Source organism: Melozone crissalis, unplaced genomic scaffold, assembly GCF_028551555.1.
Source record: "Melozone crissalis strain CALT ecotype California unplaced genomic scaffold, PUWL_Pcris_2 ptg000027l_1, whole genome shotgun sequence".
NCBI lineage: Eukaryota > Metazoa > Chordata > Aves > Passeriformes > Passerellidae > Melozone > Melozone crissalis.
Window position 1 is genome coordinate 8,555,544 of NW_026535805.1, and position 17,089 is coordinate 8,572,632.

The following is a 17,089-nucleotide window of genomic DNA, read 5'->3' on the forward strand; positions in this document are numbered from 1 at the left end:
CTTTTTTTCCCTCAGGGGTACTGTACAGTCCTGAGCATGGCTCAGTAGGCCTGGGCCAGGCTGCAGCGTGTTGCTGTGGGTTTTGCATCTCTGGAATTTCCAAGGTGGCAGCATAGTTTCTCCCAATATTTAACTAGTCTTTCCAAATTTTGCACTTGTTCAGGGCTGAAGTTCCAAAGCACTGGAGGTGACCACTGTCCTAGGCACTTGCCCATACTATCCCCCACACCCTGGCACTTACCACTATCCAGCCTCAGGGCAGATTCCTGTGGAAGGTATTCTGGAATAATTGTTGATCCTAAAACAAGACCTTGAGCTCATTCAGAAGACACAGCAATCGGAATGCTGGTTTGAACATCCCAAAGACATTAAAAATTCCCAAGTGCTGTTTTAATTGGCCTAGAGGAGAAAGGGAAGATTAAGGGAGGTAGATATCAGTCTCCCTCATGCATTGGGTCTCTGGGAAGAGGTAAAAGTTGTAATTATTAGTAGTTTCCTATAGATGGCTCCCAAAGTATGGAGATGTGGGCAGTGCTGAGTACAAATACCAGATCAGTTTCATGAGCGGCAATTCTGTCATATTATGAGACCGTGTTACAGAGTGCAACAAACCTTAGCCCTGTTCCCATGGGTGACAAACATGGGGCAATATATACAAATAAAGTATTGTATAATTCAACATTACAAACAGAGACACCACACCAACTTGGGAAACAAATACATTGCCACTGTGACAGTGATTAATATAATGAGTACTTATAAGAAATTTCTGCTGATACGTTCTAGTCAGATTTGTCATTATCTCAACCTGTCGTGCCCTGTGTTGGGCACCAGAAATATCTGTCATGGTTTAACCCCATCCAGCAACTGTGTGCCACACAGCTGCTCACTCCACTACCCTGACCCAGTCAGATGGAGGAGAGAATCAGAAGAATAAAAGTGACAAAACTTATGGGTTCTGATAAAGACAATTTAAAGGGACAGAAAAGGAAGAAAGTCATAATAATGAAAGAATTAAAAAGAAATGAGGCACAATGCAGTTGCTTATCATTTGCTGACCAATGCCCAGCCAGTTCCCAAGTGGTAGCCCTGGCCAGCTTTTCTGCCAGTTTATATATTAAGCATGATGTCATATAGTATGGAATATCCCTTTGGCTAGTTTGGGCCAGCTGTCCTGGCTGTGTCCCTCACAACTTCTTGTGCCCCTCCCACCTCCTGGCAGAGTATGAGAGCTGTCAGATCCTTGACTTAGTATAGCTAACAGTACTTAGCAACAGCTAAAAGCCTCAGTGAGTTATCAACGTTACTCTCATACTAGATCCAAACCACAACTATGAGCCAGCTACTAGGAAGACAATTAACTCTATCCCAGCTCAAGTCAGGACAGCTCTGGCCTTTATGACAGTCATTAAACAAATATTTCTGCCTGCTAAGTATAAATCTAAATTGAGAGGAGCATGCTTTTCACTTAAAGTAGCTGCCTATTTCCCCTTTATGATATAGTACAAAATAATGAATATCTATACCTTAGCAAGAACTATTTTTAAGCAGATCTTTGGAGAAAATCTGCAGTTGGGGTTGTTTGTCTTTTAAATGCAAACGCAAGCTTGTGCACAGCTAAATTTAAGGCGCTTTCCTATATGGCTGATCTGATACCGAAGCGTCTTCGCTGTGTAGCTGGGGCAGAAAGGATATTGATCATGAATTTTTCTTACATGTCAGAGGACATGACTTTTGCCTTCATTCCTCTATACCTCAAAAGGATAGATGTTTTTGGTTTCCTGAGTCTGAATTGTTGCCTGTATATGAGATAAGGACCTCAAGTAAGATTTCACTCTGGTAGAAGACATTAGAGAAAAATACAGGTTGGAACTTCAGAGAAGTAAGCCTTGGGTTGGATTTTTGCTCTGGAATGTCAGCTTTTGTTGGAGACTTGTTGCCCTGAACTCTCTTGGAAGTGACTCCACTATTGATCTAAGACTAGAGATGAACAATATGCACTGGAGAGATAGTTGGAGTCTCTGCTTTGGTAGTGTATTGCTCAGATTCAACAACTTCTTTGCCAGAGAGGGGCAAAGGCCAGTATTTTCTTCCTATAAAGTAATTTTTCCTCTGCAAAGGCATTCTAAAAGCCTTTGAGCCTCGGTGATTATTGGTCCTGCCAGGCAGTAGATTTTTTTAAAAAATTGATTATTATTGCTTTCTTTTTTTTCCAACCTTTTGGTTGGAAAAAAATGGTTGGAAAGACTACAAGGAGAAGAGAATTCTAGGGTTTGGTCTGAGTAATATATGGTATTTTAAAGAATGGTCTGTGAAGCATGGGCAAGAACTAAAGCTTTCTCCATTTTCAAGAAAATTTTGGGAATTGCAACAGACATGGTCTTCCTGATTTTGAAAGTTTCAACTAATAATTTTACGTGGGATAAATATTTTCACCACAAGGAAATTAATGTTTTCTCAAACTAATCTGTTATTCAATTAAATTTCATAGAAAAATGAGATCTTTGGAAAATAAATCTCAAGACTGAAGGGTTCTGAATTTTTGAGTTTATGCTAATCAAAGCCGTGACTGAATTACTGGTTTGCAGGTGGGTGCTTCATCTGTTCTGCTGACTGTGTTTTATCTTGAGACTAAATCTTTCTCCACAAAGATGTTTGGGTCTGCTTAATGCCTTAACTCCCTCAAGAAATGTTGAGATGGTTTGACTAAGAGGAAGTACAGTGAAGTCTTAGTTAAGTACAGTGGAAATAGTGAAAGTACAGTGGAAGGGTGTACGTGCTTAAAATACGTGGTAGGAGTGAGTGGTTGGTTAGCCCAAGGGCAGGCCTTAGCAGTAGATGGATCCTGGTAGGCTGGACCAGTGTTGTGATGTAACCACATAAGGTATAATCCAGTACCTGGATGTTCTGGTTTGAAAGCAAAACCAGTGAGAGACTCCAAGTCAAATACAATTTATTAGGAAAAGGGAAAAGAAAACCAAAATACACACAATAGTACAAAAGAAAAAAACACTGAGTCAGCATACACCCTGATGCCCTGTTGGTCAGGGTGTTGGTAGCAGTCCGGTTGGATTGGTGGCTGCAGTCCTCCTAGAGTGGCAAATGTGGTTCTGTTGGAGCAGTTATCCTGTAGAAAGGGTGTAGTCTTCCTCTGAAGCTCCAGTGGAAAAGATACCTGTTCTTCTGGGATTCCAGTGGAAAGACTGACTGCTCTGTCCCAAACCCTAGGTTATATCCAGGTGGGGATTCTTAGCTCCTTCCCCCTGGGTGGAGCATCTCACAATTGGCTGTTATCATTCTGTGAGTCATGTGGTAAGTCCATTAAACAGAAATGGCTCCTGGAGGGACTTATCTTTGAGTCATGGGGAAAGGCATTGATGGGCCCATTAACAGGAGATAAGGAAGAGGGGGCCCCTCCTCGTTTTCAGCCGCTCTTGAGGATGGGAATAGAATATATCTTAATACTGTAACCTAGGACACTGGAATAAAGTTGCCTTGTCCCTCTCTACAGCCTGGCTGATGGCTTTCGGGGAATGAGCTTTGCCAAAGAGAGCCCAGGGGTGGGTCCTGATGGAGAACCGGGACAAATGTGTTGAACAGTAGAGAGCAGTGTGTCTGAAGGGGGGAAAAATGGGCACCTATCAGGAAAAGTGTATCAGCATTCTGGGAGAAGTGATGGTTTATGGTTTTCCTCTGTTAGGAGCTCGCGAGGCTGCATTGGAAATGCAGTGTGGGCTGCTCACCTCCAAGAAAGGCACAGACATGGAGAAGCATTCTGTTACTGAGGGGCCAGAGCCTGTAGTGTGTGAGGAGGGGGAAATAGGAGTTTATTCTGTGTGGTGGAGGAAAGGCCAAGCTGTCTTCCAGCAACTTCTCTGAAGTTCCAACCTCACGGGAGGGATAGAGAAGGTAACGCTGTGTTCTTCCTGGAGATGTGTGGTGAAAGCCTGTGAGGCAAAGGACACAAGTTGATTCCTAGACTTACTGATAGATAGTCAATCTCTCCATCCTTTATTTGCAATATTAAATGGGATATTTAGAATATTGAGATCATAATCTTGAGTAGTGGGGTTTTCTTATTTTCCAGTTTGTTTTAAGTTGTAAAAAAGTGAACCTACTTATGAAGCAAGTAAAACTAAGGTGTGACACATGCCTTTGGTGGTTGTTTTTTTTTCAATTGTGTTTTGTTTTACAGATATAAAACACAACACAATACTGAGCTCACAGGCCTTTCCAATTACATAAGTTTTGATCTTCTTCCTCACTCAGTCACATTATGTCTTCCACATTTTTGATTTTAAGAATGCAATGACATAATACAATTAAAGGAATTTCATAGAAGGTGTGAAGTATTGGAGAGTATCTGGCATTTTGGCAGCATTTCAGTCCTGTATGACAGTTTTACTGGTAAGAATGTTTTGTGTGCTTTTAAAATAGTTTTGTATTGTGTGTAATTTGGAAATAAGTGATTGTGAGATACAAGAATCCTTTCACAAGTCTCTCTGACTGATGTTAGTTGCACTATTAAACTATGTGGAACTTGTTCAGCTCTCAACTGAGAGCATTGGTTGCTGAGAACTCTGTTTTGTGGGGGTATGTCACGCTGTCTTGCTTACCCTCTGACACAAATTAATTTTGTTTGTTTTCAAAGCAAAATCAGATGTTGTGAGAGAAGGGACTGTGCAAAGTTTTGACTACGTATTGCATTGATGGATACACTTTGCGTGTCCTTTACATTGATTCAGTGTTAAAAAAACTGCTGAGCAAGCTGTTGGGATCTTCAGCACTGCATGGAGATCATTGTAGCAGAGAGTTAGTGTGAAGTTTCGTTTGTCTGTGTGTGGTCTGCTGTATACTTCATATGTGTTTAGGTGAAGGGAATGGTGGGAGTAAGGATGAATTAATCTCTTCCTGGCCTGGCAACAAATTCTTAGCCTAGAATTAGGTTATCATGACTCTGTACATTCTGTAGGTGGGTACTACTGTGTCAGAGATGAGTGATTGCTCAGGATCAGTCATGGCAGAATTCTTGCCAGTTCTTTTTGAATGAAATTTGCTGTAATTTTCACATTTAAGGACTTTGTAGGGTGATGACTTTTAGAATGGTTTGAAGTTGTGATATGTGAGTTTCCAAGATCTGTGGATTAAAGAATGTATTCTCTACTGACTTTGTAAAGGGCAAGGTAATTTTTCAGGTCTGTGTAGGACACTTGAGTCTAGTACAGGAGAGGAAATCAGAAGTCTTTCAAAGCTTCAATGTAGATTATTCACATTTTACCTGTGAGCTTGCATCATGGAGATAGTCTCCAAATACTGAAGAACTTCTAACTTCCTGTGGGTTGTTTACTTCCCTTAGCTCATATCTCTTGTAATTGAATAAAATTTGTAATTTATAAAGTTTATGAATTTAAGTTTATTGGAATAAATTCTGAACTTAAAATCCCATGTAAGCACATGAAAGTCTTTCAGGGATGGCTGAGAGTTGAGGTTGCTCAGCCTGGAGAAGCCTGGGGAGATCTTATAGAGGCCTTTAAGTACCTAAAGATAGCATACAAGAAGGCCGGAAGGGACTGTTGGCCAAGTGTAGTGATAGGACAAGGGAAATGACTTCAAACTGTAAGAGGGTAGGTTTGGATTTGAGATAAGAAAGAAATTTTTTACTGTGAGAGTGAGACATTGGAAGATGTTGCCCAGAGAAGCTGTGGATGCCTCATCCCTGGAAGTGCTCAAGGCCAGGTTGGAGGGAGCTTTGTGCGGTCTGGTCTGGTGGAAGGTGTCCCTGCCCATGGCGAGAGGGGTTGGAAGAAGATGATCTTTAAAGTTTTTTTCCAGTCCAAACCATTCTATGATTCTATAGTAAATCTTGACATGTTGTTTTATGTTGTTAATTTGTTAAAAGATTGCTGTGAGAGGTTTTCTTGTATTTAAGTGGGAATTACTGCCTTGTTCCCCTATGGTCACTTTTGCCATGCCTTAAGAGATTGCAGAGGTAGCATGGCACATGCAAAGTTAGCGAGATCAGTCCATTCTGATTTATGAACATGAATTGATTTTCTTCACACCACATTAAAACTGGAAAGAAAGTAGGAGTTGATGTAGTTGTTTTTCCATCATAAATCTGTCTCTCCAGAGGATGACAAAATCAGCAGGGCTGCAAAGGTATGTGATCTACTCTGCCTTCGTATGGAGATTGTTTAATTATTTTGAAGTAACTCTTCAAAAAAGACAGCACCTCAACAAAAACTACTAAAAATGCGTACAGAGGTTTATAAATTCACACTTCATTCATGTCATGTCTTGATTTTTTTTCTTCCAATATAGTTGTTGACTTTTGCATGCATGCATGCTTTATCACTTCTTTTATGAAGAAGAAACACAGGAAGCAGACAACAAACCTTATATGGAATGGTGGTTTTATAAATAAGACTTCTTCTCTCTGTTTTCCAGGTTCAATATTGCATAAACATGGGTGCATTTTTGGATAAACCAAAAACTGAAAAACACAATGCTCATGGTGCAGGGAATGGCTTGCGTTACGGCCTCAGCAGTATGCAGGGATGGAGAGTGGAAATGGAAGATGCTCACACAGCTGTTGTGGGTATTCCCCATGGCTTAGAGGACTGGTCCTTTTTTGCTGTCTATGATGGTCACGCGGGATCTCGTGTTGCAAATTACTGCTCCACGCACTTATTAGAACACATCACTAACAATGAAGACTTTAGGGCGACAGAAAAACCTGGATCTGCTCTTGAACCTTCAGTGGAAAATGTCAAGAGTGGAATCAGAACTGGCTTTTTGAAAATTGATGAGTATATGCGCAATTTCGCAGACCTCAGAAATGGCATGGACAGAAGTGGCTCAACAGCAGTGGGAGTTATGATTTCACCTGAGCATGTATACTTTATCAACTGTGGTGATTCACGTGCTGTTCTCTATAGGAATGGACAAGTGTGTTTTTCAACACAGGATCACAAACCTTGCAACCCGAGGGAGAAAGAGAGAATCCAGAATGCGGGAGGCAGTGTAATGATTCAGCGTGTTAACGGCTCGTTGGCGGTTTCTCGAGCTCTGGGGGACTATGACTACAAATGTGTTGACGGTAAAGGCCCCACAGAACAACTTGTGTCTCCAGAGCCTGAGGTGTGTGAAATTTTAAGGGCAGAAGAAGATGAGTTTATCATCCTGGCTTGTGATGGCATCTGGGATGTAATGAGCAATGAAGAGCTCTGTGAATATGTAAAGTCTAGACTTGAAGTATCAGATGACCTGGAAACAGTGTGCAATTGGGTAGTGGACACTTGTTTACATAAGGTATGTAAGTGTTTTCTCCAAACAGCTGTCTAAAATCATCTTCTAGTTAGATAGGTACAGTGTTAACAGCTGTTCCTGGCCTACTGTTCCCCTTCTCCAACTTCTTTTCCTCAAAGTTCTGTTCCCATTTGACTGTATAGAAGAATATACAGCCTCACCGTATGTGCTTAGAAAGGTGATAGCAATTGCAAAAATAAAGGCTGTTTTTTTTCCCCCAGGTAATGCTTGCATATATTTCCAGCTCTAAGCATTGGTTCTAAATACAAAATTTGTAAAATTAATCTATTCTGAGCAAGATACTTTGTGAGGTTTTGTGTTCTTTGAAGATGGGTAGTGTTTGTATCCTTTGCATAAAACCAGTGTTGGCACCATCTCCTCTTCAAGGTGTTGTTTGTCTGTCACCTGTGCCCTCAGTTTAGATGGAGTAGCACCACCTTTGCATCTGAGCTTGCTTCCACTCCTCACATTTAGTTTGTTTGGAGCAAGTACTAGCGGTCTACATATGTTAAATAGGTACTCCATTTCCAACATTCCCTGAAAAGTGCAACTCCTGCTAGTACAAACAGAGTTCCTTTGTTAGGCCACAGACTAAACATGCAATTTTGAGGAATATACTGAAATTCACAATTGTAACTCTGAAGGGTAAGTTGTGTGTTTTTTTCCAGAAATAGGGTTGTATTCTGGCATATACCATACAGTCTATGATTGGTTTAAATGCTGTTTAAATTGGTTTAAATTGCTTTTCTGACCAAGAACTCGACCAGCCTTGTTAAAGGATGGTCACTCTCAGATTCTTTCAGTAAAACTGAGTGCTGGCCATATGTTTATTTTCCAAAGTCAGATCCTGGATCTCTGTAACAACCAGGCTGTGGATTATACCACATAATACTAAGTGATAGGTGTCCTCATATGCTTGGTACAAAAGGGAATATAGGCTAACTCCTAAGCAGTATTTCTAAAGGAATGCATTCTAATGTCAAATTCTTAATTGTTTCAGGAGAAAGATTTGTTGTGATAGATGATTAGAACTATCCAGTAGCTTGGGTTAACACAGCAACAGTATGCAGTGACTAATGGCACTTAATATTCTACACAAAAAAAGTGAAGTTGAGATTTGATTATCAAACCAACTAGTGGTTTAAATTATGATTCTACTGGATCCCCTTGTAAGAGACTTAGAATTGTGTTTTTAAATTTGGCTGTGAATTACAATTTTGAAAATTAAATATGAGCAGGAGAATGGTATCAGTGTGCTGGTAAAGAACTGGCATTAAATTAGTATCTAAAAAAGCCATTGGGTGATATTTCTGAGCACGTGACAGTCTGCAAGGTCAGCTTGGCCATACAAAACATTTATGTTTTATACTTGCTTCAAGGTGCTGTGTGACACAGGTGCATTCTAATAAACAAACGAACAGACTTGTAATGCATGTAATGGCTTACATGAATACCCTGCAACTAAAAAGTAGTAGCTTGAGCTGAGCTATTCTAATAGTATAGGGGAGCATTCTGCATTTCATTTTGCAACAGGAGTTGTTTTACAATTTGGCTTAAGATAGCATTATGCAAGTATCTAATTTCTGACCTGTTTTATTGATACTATTTTTAAATGGCTGACACGTAGATAAGTCCATTAATTATTTAGACTTGAATACTAAGAATATACAGTCAAAATCAGTCAAATTATTTCTAGTGAGAGGTGTGGTTGGGACACTGAGAGGTTCTTATTGATGAAAAGATAGGATTTTTTCAGGGTGTTTTTTTCCAGGTTTGTCTGTAGCACTGTATTTGGAAAAAGTACAGATGTTATTAGAGTAGAAAGATGAAGAATAAGACTAAAGATACTAACTTCTCTTTCTTTTTTGTCACATAGGGGAGTCGTGATAACATGAGTATTGTATTAGTTTGTTTTTCAAATGCTCCTAAGGTCTCAGAGGAGGCAGTGAAAAAAGATGCTGAGTTGGATAAGTACTTGGAATCACGGGTTGAAGGTAAGAAATCTGCTTAGTTCACTAGATAGTGAACAAATCTCAGTTTGATTGTGATAGTGAGCACATGTCATAACTATCTTGAGCATGAAAACAAAAACCATGAAAGACATTATGCCACTTTGATGTTAGGTTAAATTCAGACCTGATTATAATTTTGAACTTTTATATGTCAGGAAGAATGTTTTAGACCATGTGCTTAGTTTATCCTGGTATTCTGCAAACATTTTCTTAATGTGAGCTCTAAGTTTTTAGTGCTGTCTTTGTAAGTTAAAATGCAACTACTGACCTTGCAAGAGTGTTGTACCAGTTCGGTAAATTGTGATCTTGCTATTGTCCTGCTTATGAAATATTTAAAGGAATGTACTGTTTGTACTATTTCTTCCCTTTTTCTGTGCAAGTTTTTGACAGAAAGCAAAAGCTGTATTTGGTTTTTGTGTCAGTGTCCCAGTAATCCAAATACTTGGTGTAGCCACCCTAAATTTTAATATATATACATGATGGTCTTCAGGTATGAGTTATCTCTGAGCACACAGCTGTTGTGTGTGGTGTCTTTTCCTGTTGTTTAAATGGGATCTAAATTGAACTGGGTTGTATATTTGTAATTTCTCCTGAGATTAGAGAGCCCTAGTGGTCACTCCAAACGCTAACTCTAGGCCTGTTTCTTGGAATCTGGCTTACATCCCAGGTTTCCTAGATGACACTAGTTAAGATAAATACCTGTTATCTTCTGTGTCAGAGTAGAGTACATGAGCTGTTAATAGGCTCTGGGAGAGAGCCAGGAGCAGTTGCCTTCACTGGCAGCAGTCAGGTGTGCACAGTGGTTACAGGTTAGTGTTCCCAGCTTCTTGGTGGCTGCTGTCTGGTAGCAAATAGGTGAAAAATATATGGAACTGCAGTGGATTTTATTGCTTTTATAAGTCAATGTTAAGATTAATAGAAAAGCTGTCAACTTGTGATCAGACTGTCTGGATTAACTAATCATTAACTGATTCTTTTTAGCTCTGTTATCACATTTAACTAAATAATAGATATACAAAAAAAATAGTTGAGAGTTTGTAGTCCAAACTGATGTGAGGTCATTTCAAATATAACTCAAAATGATTGTTTAGCTTAAGTGCTTCAGAGAAAATAATTGCTCCAGAGCTTGAACTTCTGTTGCTTCAGCTCTAGATTTTTTTTTCCCTGCTTGAGTTCCCTGTGTCATTCTTTGTTTTGCTAATTGGAGGCCTTTAAAAGGCAGGTATTTAGCAAGAAATGACAGCATATTTGAGAAATTCTGACAAGGAGTGGAGAAAGAAAATGAAACAGACTTCAGAAGAACTTGAAATATCTATCTGATTTTTAACAAGTTTTTGCATTCATACATTCTATGAAATTGTAATTTTGATACAGTCTCCTTAATTAAAAGGAAAAAAAATTATGGGGCTGCAGTATACCTTACACATGCCTTGAATATTATTAGTTCAGAAAGAATAAAGGCCTTAGCAAGTGTTTCAAACCACTAAGCAGCATGAGGAAAATTGTTCAGAAATGTGTTGGAATTTTTAAAAACAGTACCTGATTTAAAGGTTTTAAGTAGTGAGCAGGAATACTTTTGACTTTAAAAAACCCCATGAGGGCAAGAGTATCCTCTCAAGTGTTGGAGTTGGTAAAAATTTTGGAAGGTGGAGTTTCATTTTGGTTTAGACAATTGCCTTAATCAGTTTTGGTTTTATCTTTTAACTTAGTGTAGAAAACAGTGTATAAAGGAGTTGTGCCTGAAAGGTTTAAACTGTCTGCAACTCTAGAAACATAAAGTCTGATAGATATGTTGTGACACTGATAGTATGGATTTGTATAAAATGCCTTTTTAGAGACTGACTATTCCTCTCAAAAAGCAAATAATGGTGTTTGAACACAAATTAACAACATTTAAAAAAATGTATTAATGAGTTAGCAGCTCACAAGTTATATGGAGTTGGCTGATAGCCAGTAACAATTATATTTATGCCTGTAGTAAAAACATTCTGAAAAATACAAGGTTGTCTTGGAACTACCAAGCTGCAAAGATGGATGTTGTCAAAAATGTAAACTGTGAGTTCTCTTGGATACCCTCCAGTTTGACTAAGTGACTAATATAAGTCAGGGCAACATTAGAACTTAGTATAAAGTCCTCTGGGACTTCCTGAAGCAATTTTAGTTTGATCACTGGTGTTTGTTCTTAATGAATACACACTGTTCTGTTTCTGTTCTCTTGTGGGGCTTAAATATCAAGCTGACTGTACAAACCCATCAAACATTTTAGGCAACAGGGTTTTTTCACTGCTATACTTGGGCATTCTAAGCTCTGGCTCAGGGAGAATAGCAGTGTTTAAGGCATGCTTTTGTTAGATTTAAAAAGGTAAAAAAGAAGTTGAAAATTAGGTTAATACTTGCACATTAACATTTGTGCTCTGTACATTCTATAAGTGGAATGCTGACATTTTGTATATTTGTATAATGAGCTGAGTTAGTAGTTGCCCAAGATTGTTCCGGAGTTCTTAAAAGAGAATTATTGTCTTAATACCTAAAGATACTTTTTTCTTTTAACAGATTGATTAAAAACAAGCTCAGCAAGTCATTGTTTACAGAGATTTCCAGTGGAAGAAATATGTACCTCTGTTGCTAGTTGGGGTTTTGAGGTTGACGGAATGTGAATGACTGCATTCCAAAGCTGCCACTTGTAGGGTATACTGAAATGCTTAATGAGGTTAAGTCATTTATGACTCTGAGCACAGCCCTGCTTCTCATTGGAGTCATTTAATTGATCCATCTCCAAAGCACAGTCACAGAATTACAGGCTGGTTTGGGTTGAAAGGGGCTTTAAAGATGATCTAGTTCCAGTGGCACTGCCCTGGATAGGGCACTTCCACAGGTGTTTGGGGCAGTTGTGAGGTTATGCTAGGTCACTTTTTTCTTACTGCCCCTTGCAAATATTTCTGCTCTCTTTTTCAGAGATCCAAAGTTTGGTCCCACAAAGTGAAAACTAGGTACAGAAGTCAGTTCAGTTTTCTGATATGTTTCAGTTTATTTGAAGGGGTGTATCAGAATTGCAGTTAATAACAGATAAACCACAGAACTCCATGAAACCCAAAAAACCACTAACCTCAAATCATAAGTAGGAGCACATGATCTGTGTAGGCTTAAACAGTCTCACTGATATAGTCAGTTTATCCCCTAAGTTGGATGATGCATTTTACATATGTGGAATATATATTGTATATAAAACTCATTTGTCATAATCTGATAGCTGGGCCTGAAAGGAGGTGCTGGAACATGGTGAACTTGTAATGCTGTCTGGCTGGGGACCTGCATTATATAAAATGGAAGTTAAATGTTACCTGGATTTTCAAAATGCTCATCTATGAATGAAGTGTTAGGCTTTTAGTGAAAAGTGTTTCAGAGATAAAGTAGTAGACTTTGATGTGGACTTTGATGAATATACATATTTAATAATATCAGGAATTATTCTGTAAGTGTCTGAATTATATTAGCAATGCAAGGCTAACTGTAGGGTTATTCTTAACATCACAGAGGTTAAGCTGAAAATTGTAAATACCCATAAATCTGTTTCTCAAAAATTTTGGTTTCTTTCTCTGGTGTCCTTTGTCAAGCACATCCACAGTGTGTGTCTACTAACTGATGTGTAATGACAGTGGGTCATACATGCTCATTTGCTTGATTCTCGATTTTCTGTTAGGAAGCTTTTTTTTTTTCAAGAGAGGAAACAAGTTCTGGATAAAATTACTCACTCTAATACCAGGAAAATAAAAAGATAATGATTAGTTCATCCAGAATTCTCGGTTTGCCACCTTCTAGAAATGGAGAGAAATGCTTATGGTTCAGTTCAGCACTCCCTGAGAAGTTGTTATGCAGTATAAATGTATATGTTTCTATTAACAAGAAACATACAGCAATCTTTAGCTGTGTCATTCCTTTTTAAGAAGATATATAAACCCTTATGCTTGCAATAAATATTTAGAAATTTCTTGGATTTTTAGTTTTTCTTATTACTAATTCTTGCTATTTGTCTACTTTTCCTGTGTATAGAAGCAGATTTGTTCTTGGTATAAAAAGTATATTTTCATTAGAAATGTTTCCTGTCAAATGTATCTCAGCAACATTATATTATAGCAGTACATTTACTTCTAACTAAGTAGAACTGAACAAAAGGATGCAATTTATAAGAGGAGTTGTGGCTAATTTATGTGAGCATGTGTGGAAGAAGTGATCAAAATCCGAAGATTTAGGCATACTTACTCAGCTATCACTTCCTTTGCTAGCCATGATTTATCCTTAATGGATGGATGGATGATAATACACATCCAAGTTTCGTGGAGCAGTCTTTAATTTTAATCACTTCCTCGTAGTAGTGCAGGTATCTTATTCTTTGCAAAAATTGTATGGTGCTGGCTTAAAATTGGGACATAGAAGCTTAATAGTGCCTTATTTGTTAGAAGGTAATGTAATTATCCTACAAGTGATTGCTTTGAGGGGTTACAGATGTGCCCCATCTGGTACTCCAAGGTACCCACAAAGTGGGGTGAGTACCTTGGCAAGCCAGAGAAGCCTGAATGTCACTTGCTTCTTAAAAAAGTGATAGACATCAATAAAGATGTAAATACTAGGAAACTTGGGATGAAGGGTTTCAGGTAGGTAGGTGGTGTGCTTTTCTGCTAACTTAAGAAACTCATAAACTGCAGGCTCCATGTCAGTCATCCAGAATATAGTCAGTTGTAAGAAATGAAGTTATTTGTTTCTTTTCTTTGGATAGTAGCCAAGATACAGAATGACTGAAGTTTTTTTAGGATGATACTTGAGAGGGTTCATTCTTAATTCTTCTTAAAGAGAATTTTACCTATAACAATGTCTACAGGAAATAGCACTCCATTCCTTAATTTAGTTGATTTTCAGAAAAAATATTCTCTCTTAAAAATAGAAGACTTGTGCATACAACTCCAAACCTTTTTGTGCCAGGGTTGAATGAGTAGAGGCTGATGACTGGAAGCTGGTGGCATTACACCTGTGTGAGTGTGTATACAGATATTATACATTCATCTTAATAGCAGCCCTGATGAAAGAGAATATGTGAAGATTTACTTCACTTCAGGTAGTTCTTTTCCAGGCTAGGAGAACTTAGAGGCTAGAAGCACTGGACTTGACTTGAGTTGTATGTCAACTTTGAAAATGGAATATAATTTTAAATTATTATTAAAAATAAGTATTTTAAATTATTCCTCATTATATTCTGTTTTGGTCACTTGAGTGCTAATATCATCTATCCATTATGTATCCTCTGGATTGCTTGGTGGTCCAGGTGTTTGTGCACTGGAAATGGAGCCTTTGAGGATACAAGGTGTTACTGGCAAGGAAGCGTGCCAGATCCTGGGAAGCGTTGGCTTTATGGCTGTAACGTGTTGCACTGCAAGGGGAAGCTAGCTGAAACACACTCCCAGCTGCTGTTCTGTCTTTTCAGAGAGAACAGGCTGCTCTCTCCAGGGTATTTCATTCACTTCACACTCTGCTTCTGAATTTCTCTTAGAGAGTAAGGCATGATGCGTACTGGAATGACAGACTATGAATTTAAGCTCCGTTCTATCATGCCAAGATTGTTAACCTAAAATGCAAACCATGTTTTACCTATTTACATGTAACTTTTTCATAATGCCTCTGTTAAAAAGTGATAATATCTTCTATTTCGGTGTCTTAGCCCATGGGTGGTATTAATTGAAGATTTCTTGTGTTTTTAAATTAGAAATTATGGAAAAAGCAGGTGAAGAAGGAATGCCTGATCTTGCTCATGTTATTCGTATTTTAACTGCAGAGAATATCCCTAATTTACCACCAGGAGGTGGTTTAGCTGGCAAGTGAGTACAGTACTAGAATTTCTTGAACTGTTAAATTCACTGACACTCTTTCATTTAATGCTTTAAAGTTTTCTTATTGTAGTAGCTATACTTGATTCAAGTTTTTAATGTTTGAACTTAGTTTATCTATTGCAGTATACAGACATTTGTGTCATTGTTCCCATTTCAGTATGGTAGAGGAAACACATAATCATATTGTACAAGCATATTAATTTATACATAACATATTAATTTATTATTTCCATGTGGCCATTTAAAAGAAAAATATATGTATTCTTGGCTTTTTACTGCTTTGCTACATTTGTGAAGAGCTATCAAACATATCAAAATGAACATCAAAAATGCCAGGAGATCAGTTTTCCTGATGTCATGTTTTCCCAACCACTTAATGTCCATTATAAGCTTGGAACAGTACTTATTTGCTCAGCAAACATTCTCATAAGAAAATTGTTTTTATTTGTTTAGTCTGAAATTGAACAGTAGATAACCAAGAATATTGAACTAGAATATGCATCTTAAACCTCAACAGGAATAAACCTTCAGAAATTACATTGGCTTTGTGGGGAGCCCAATGGTGATGTTCTGGCAACCTATAACTTGAGGATTTTAATGAAAAGAATTCAGGATTGCATAAACAATTGTTAATCTGGAATTTCCCAGACAGTAGGACTGATTGTTGTTCCCTGGCATAGAGAATGTTGTTTCTGGAATATTCATATTTCACAAAATACCAAGTCCTGCCCTCTGAGCATCTGTGTATGTGTACATCTATTTTCATTGCATGTACTTGTTAATGAGCACTGTTTGATTATATCTCCCTGGCCTTGGAAGTATCATTCTGGGTCTTTTTTTCCACTTGTGTACATTCCAGGCATTCAGAGAAGTTTTGGTTTGGCTGTTCTTCTTGGTGCCTCCCAACTACTGTGTTTTGTTGTTTTGCTCATTAATAACTACATCACGTACTGCTGCACTATTCTGGACCGATAACATATAAATTCTGTTTTAATTTATTGTGAACCAGGTTTTGTTTTTCATAGACTTGGTTCAGTATTTGCATTTTGGTGCCTTTCTCTTCATCTTGACTTTTAAAGTCCCCTGACTTCAGGAGTGTACCTGCAGTTTCTTTCAAGGAAATGTTAAGTAACTTAATGTGATTAAGTATTAGGTAACTTGTTCTTGGCCTCTGAACTTGGGACAAAGACAGACATATGTAAGTTCATTTTACTTGCAGAAAATTAATGGAAGTATTGGGAAAAAATACTTCTGCACAACCCAAATCAACGTACTATGTTACCTAAAACTTTTGTCCTAACAAGAGGATATTCTTTTTCTTGAGGTCCTTATCCTCTGATGTTACCAGGTCACAAAGAAATTACACTTTGTATTTGAACTCCAAGACCTTGCTCAAACAGGTTGCAATGCAAAAAGATCTTGTCTATGGCTGTAATCCACAGTTTTAGCGCCAGTGAAAGTTGCTCGCAATTTTTAGCATGTCTGAGCTGGAGAATTGCAATTCAGTGTTGCTATAACTAGAGTATGTTTGCAAACCTTAGGAACCCCTTAAGTAGCTCCATTTATATTGGCACTGTATAATTGCTTCCTTCAAGCTTCTCACTTACGTAGAAGCCCCTGCTGGCCCACTCTTTGAGACAGGAGATGTATGGGTCAGCTGATGGTGCTGTTTTATCCTAGAAAATCTTACTCTCCAAAGGCTGTTTTCTGGCTTGACTCCAATCCCCTTGTGATTTCAAATGCTGCCTCAAGAATGGAGGTTTGTTGCTGAAGTAAACAAAAGCAGCCCTGAGCTACTCTGGCACCTGGGCCTTAGTAGTTCCACTCAAAATCTTCCTCCTGAGTTTTCCCATCAAAGAAAAGCACAGAGAAATACCTTGGTGAAAGAAA

The 17,089-nt window shown here is 38.3% G+C and overlaps 1 protein-coding gene across 2 annotated transcripts in view; it reads left to right on the forward strand.

The window, feature by feature from the left end:
* Positions 1-17,089, forward strand: part of PPM1B (protein phosphatase, Mg2+/Mn2+ dependent 1B) — a 61,374-nt gene that overhangs the window by 33,319 nt on the left and 10,966 nt on the right. For both annotated transcript variants that reach the window (XM_054279776.1, XM_054279775.1), the window contains exons 3-5: positions 6,448-7,311; positions 9,185-9,302; positions 15,076-15,187. In XM_054279776.1, coding sequence (XP_054135751.1) covers positions 6,466-7,311; positions 9,185-9,302; positions 15,076-15,187 — 1,076 coding nt within the window. In that variant the 5' untranslated portion in view covers positions 6,448-6,465. The remainder of the gene's footprint in view (positions 1-6,447; positions 7,312-9,184; positions 9,303-15,075; positions 15,188-17,089) is intronic.